Source organism: Adiantum capillus-veneris, chromosome 3 (assembly GCF_014529385.1).
Source record: "Adiantum capillus-veneris isolate H3 chromosome 3, ASM1452938v2, whole genome shotgun sequence".
In the NCBI taxonomy this organism is placed as follows: domain Eukaryota; kingdom Viridiplantae; phylum Streptophyta; class Polypodiopsida; order Polypodiales; family Pteridaceae; genus Adiantum; species Adiantum capillus-veneris.
In genome coordinates, this window is record NC_140933.1 from 43129940 (window position 1) to 43132883 (window position 2944).

Genomic DNA, 2944 nt, shown 5'->3' on the forward strand with positions numbered 1-2944 from the left:
GAATATAAAAACTTTTTATTTTAATGTATTTATTAAATTGTTTCAAAATTTTGCATTTAAAAACCCTTAGTATCAAACCCACTTTATCCATTAACATGAGCACATAGTGCACCTCCCAACCAAAAACAATCTCATTGTTGACTTAAAGAATTACAACAAATCACATCGAAGGTGAAAAGTCAAAGTGTATGTAAAGTTGGCTTTTGTGTACTTTTCACCGTAGAAATTCCAAAATTCTGGGTGATGTGTTGAAGATAACCGGAATAATTATAGTGAGAAGGGTGTGTGTGTCAAAGAAATTTCTTTTGTGGAGCTTACAAATGTTTAAAGGCCGACGTTCAGCTTCCCATAGGGTTTGATCTCGAGGCGTTCACGTCCAACGCCACATATTTGTTGTTTCAAGAGCGCTGATTGGCCAGAGCAAAGAGAGAATGAGTCTGATTGGTGGATCGTGTTGACAAACACTTTTTTTGAGTTTTGAAACAACAGAGCGAAGTGGCAGCGTTTCTTTGCACCCGCGGCAGAGAGGAGTTGCGTTCGTGTTACAGCCAAGCAGAGTAGCTTGGCCATAGTCAAATCAAGCAGAGAAGAAGGCCCCCTTCGTCGAGGAGGTCGAAAGCAGAATAGATTCTGAGTGTCGCATTTTGGGTCTCGGTTGCAGCTCGATCAAGCTATGTTTTGACAGAAAAATACGACCAGCAGTCGCTATGGTTTCTTTGAAGCCTCTCCTTGTTGCACTCATCTTCTGCATTGCTTTCGTACTGGATGTTTCCTCTGGGTTAGTCTCCTTTCTCCTCCTCTTCTCTGAACTTTCTCGTCTGTTTGTTTCCTCTCTATATGACAATGTCCTTTCCCATCCACTTGTTGTGCAGTAAGAGCTACTACGACATACTGCAAGTTCCCAAAAGTGCATCTGAAGATCAGATCAAAAAAGCATTCAGGAAATTAGCTCTTAAGTATCACCCAGATAAGAATCCTGGAAACGAAGAGGCAACAAAGAGATTTGCAGAGATAAACAATGGTATGTATTCTTTGGTAAACATAGAATCTTGTGTGCTCATCAAGTGACATAAAGAAAGAATCTTGAAAGAATGTCTGGTCCCATGTGATCACCAAGATGGTATATTTGTGATGAATTTCATTTTGTCACCTCAAGAAGCTACTTGTAAGTGTGTGCCTGGTAGCTGCCTTATTTGCCGTTTAAGTTAGATTACAAGCATTGGGGAATGGGTACTCCCATAGGTTGTTAAAAAGTCAGATTGTTTGTTGATGCCTTTGATTAGCTCTCAACCCATCATAGTGTCATTGAGAATTCATCACTGTTGTTCTTGCTGGATGGCATGTGTGTGACTGTGTTTCATGGTTAATATCTGGTATGGAGACCATTTTGTGGAGTCCTTGGTTGTGTGTGAGTGAAATTTCGGAAGAACAGGCATTTGCACATTCGAGAAGACTCTGCAATTTGTATTGCCGTGATTCAAATGGGGAGTACTAGATTGTATGTATGTGTAACTTTGTTCATTGAATCGGCAATTGGGGTAGTTTAACTTATCTCATTCTGGACTTTTAGTGCTTGTTTTTTCATAATTTTTATGCTCCCAACAACTTTGGTTATTGTTGTGCCGTGATTACAAACGGGGAGTACTAGATTGTATGTATGTGTAACTTTGTTCATTGAAGCGGCAACTGGGGTAGTTTTAACTCATCTCATTCTGGACTCAAAAGTGCTTGTTTTTTTTGTAATTTTTATACTCCCAACAACTTTGGTTATGCTGCGAAGTGCATCATTCGAATATGTTTAGAAAATGGGCGGCGTTTAACATGTAAAAAGGGGGTGAAGAAGGAACATCTTTCGTGTTGTATATGTTGTTTAGCATGCAGATGTGCATTTATGATATTGGAGTGTTTTGTGTGGTGGTTACATGTGCAGCTTACGAAGTGTTGATAGATCGAGAGAAAAGAAATATTTATGACCAATATGGTGAGGAAGGTTTAAAGCAAAGCAGCGCTCGAGGTGGTGGTGGTGGTGGGAACTTTGCCCAAGATATATTTCGACAGTAAGTTTTGAATTTTGTTGTCCTTCCTGAGCAACTCTTTTCTCAGATTACAAGCGTTGTCAATTTTGCTTCAGCAAAGCAAAATGTTCTTTCTTTCATTGCAAATTAGTGGTTTGAAGTGTCCTGAAAGCTTGTGAGTTTAGGTTAAAATGGTCTAACATGTAAAAAGGACATGTATCGGGCATGGTAAAGCTGCCTATAATTGTAAGAAGAAATGATTAGTTCCATCAAGGTGCTGATTACTTGACCTTGTCACCATTAACTCCCGATTTACAGCAAAAATTGAGCTTGCTTTGTAGCCATCAATTCATACCTTTTCATGACAGATTCATTTTAAGGTCAAGTCAATTTTTAAACAGTCAAGAGTTTATTAGGTTTCTTTGATTAGATATGTTGGGAAACAATGGTCCAAACATCCTTGCCTCCTTGGTGGTTCCAAGTACCCAAGGTTTAGTGAGGCCAGTGTCAAAAAAGCCAGAAGTTTACTATGTGCATACATTGAACCAGTGTAACAAGAAACATTTCATGTGTTTCGTCGTTTCAAGGCGTTTTGTCTCGCTTTGTTTTGAAAATGCCAAGCCGAAACACAATCCTAAACAGGTGTTTTTTGGAGGTTATAGGAAATCTAATATCTAGGAGTCTAGTAGGTGGATACATCCTATATGCATGGTCACACAAGTGGTAAAATATGTTGCACATCATACACTATATGGCTAATTCTGAAATTTGAAATTGAAAATTGGACTTTTCTTTTTGAGGCTGAGGAATGTGTTTCATCCTCCTGTTTTGAGTTTGTTTCGAAATGTTTCAAGCGCTTCATGTTTTGTTTTGTTTCGAAGGGACGAAACACGTTTTCATGTGACATTGGTGCATACAGCCAATGAACC

At 38.9% G+C, this 2944-nt stretch overlaps 1 protein-coding gene across 1 annotated transcript; it reads left to right on the forward strand.

Annotated features, from left to right (window-relative positions):
- The first annotated feature begins 441 nt into the window (after nt 1–441).
- On the forward strand, nt 442–2078 carry LOC147460816 (dnaJ protein ERDJ3B-like). The gene is made up of 3 exons (XM_086499556.1): nt 442–778; nt 873–1021; nt 1931–2078. Exons 1-3 carry the CDS (start codon nt 708–710, stop codon nt 2059–2061), a joined length of 351 nt encoding a protein of 116 aa, XP_086355682.1. The 5' UTR covers nt 442–707; the 3' UTR covers nt 2062–2078.
- Nucleotides 2079–2944: the final 866 nt, after the last annotated feature.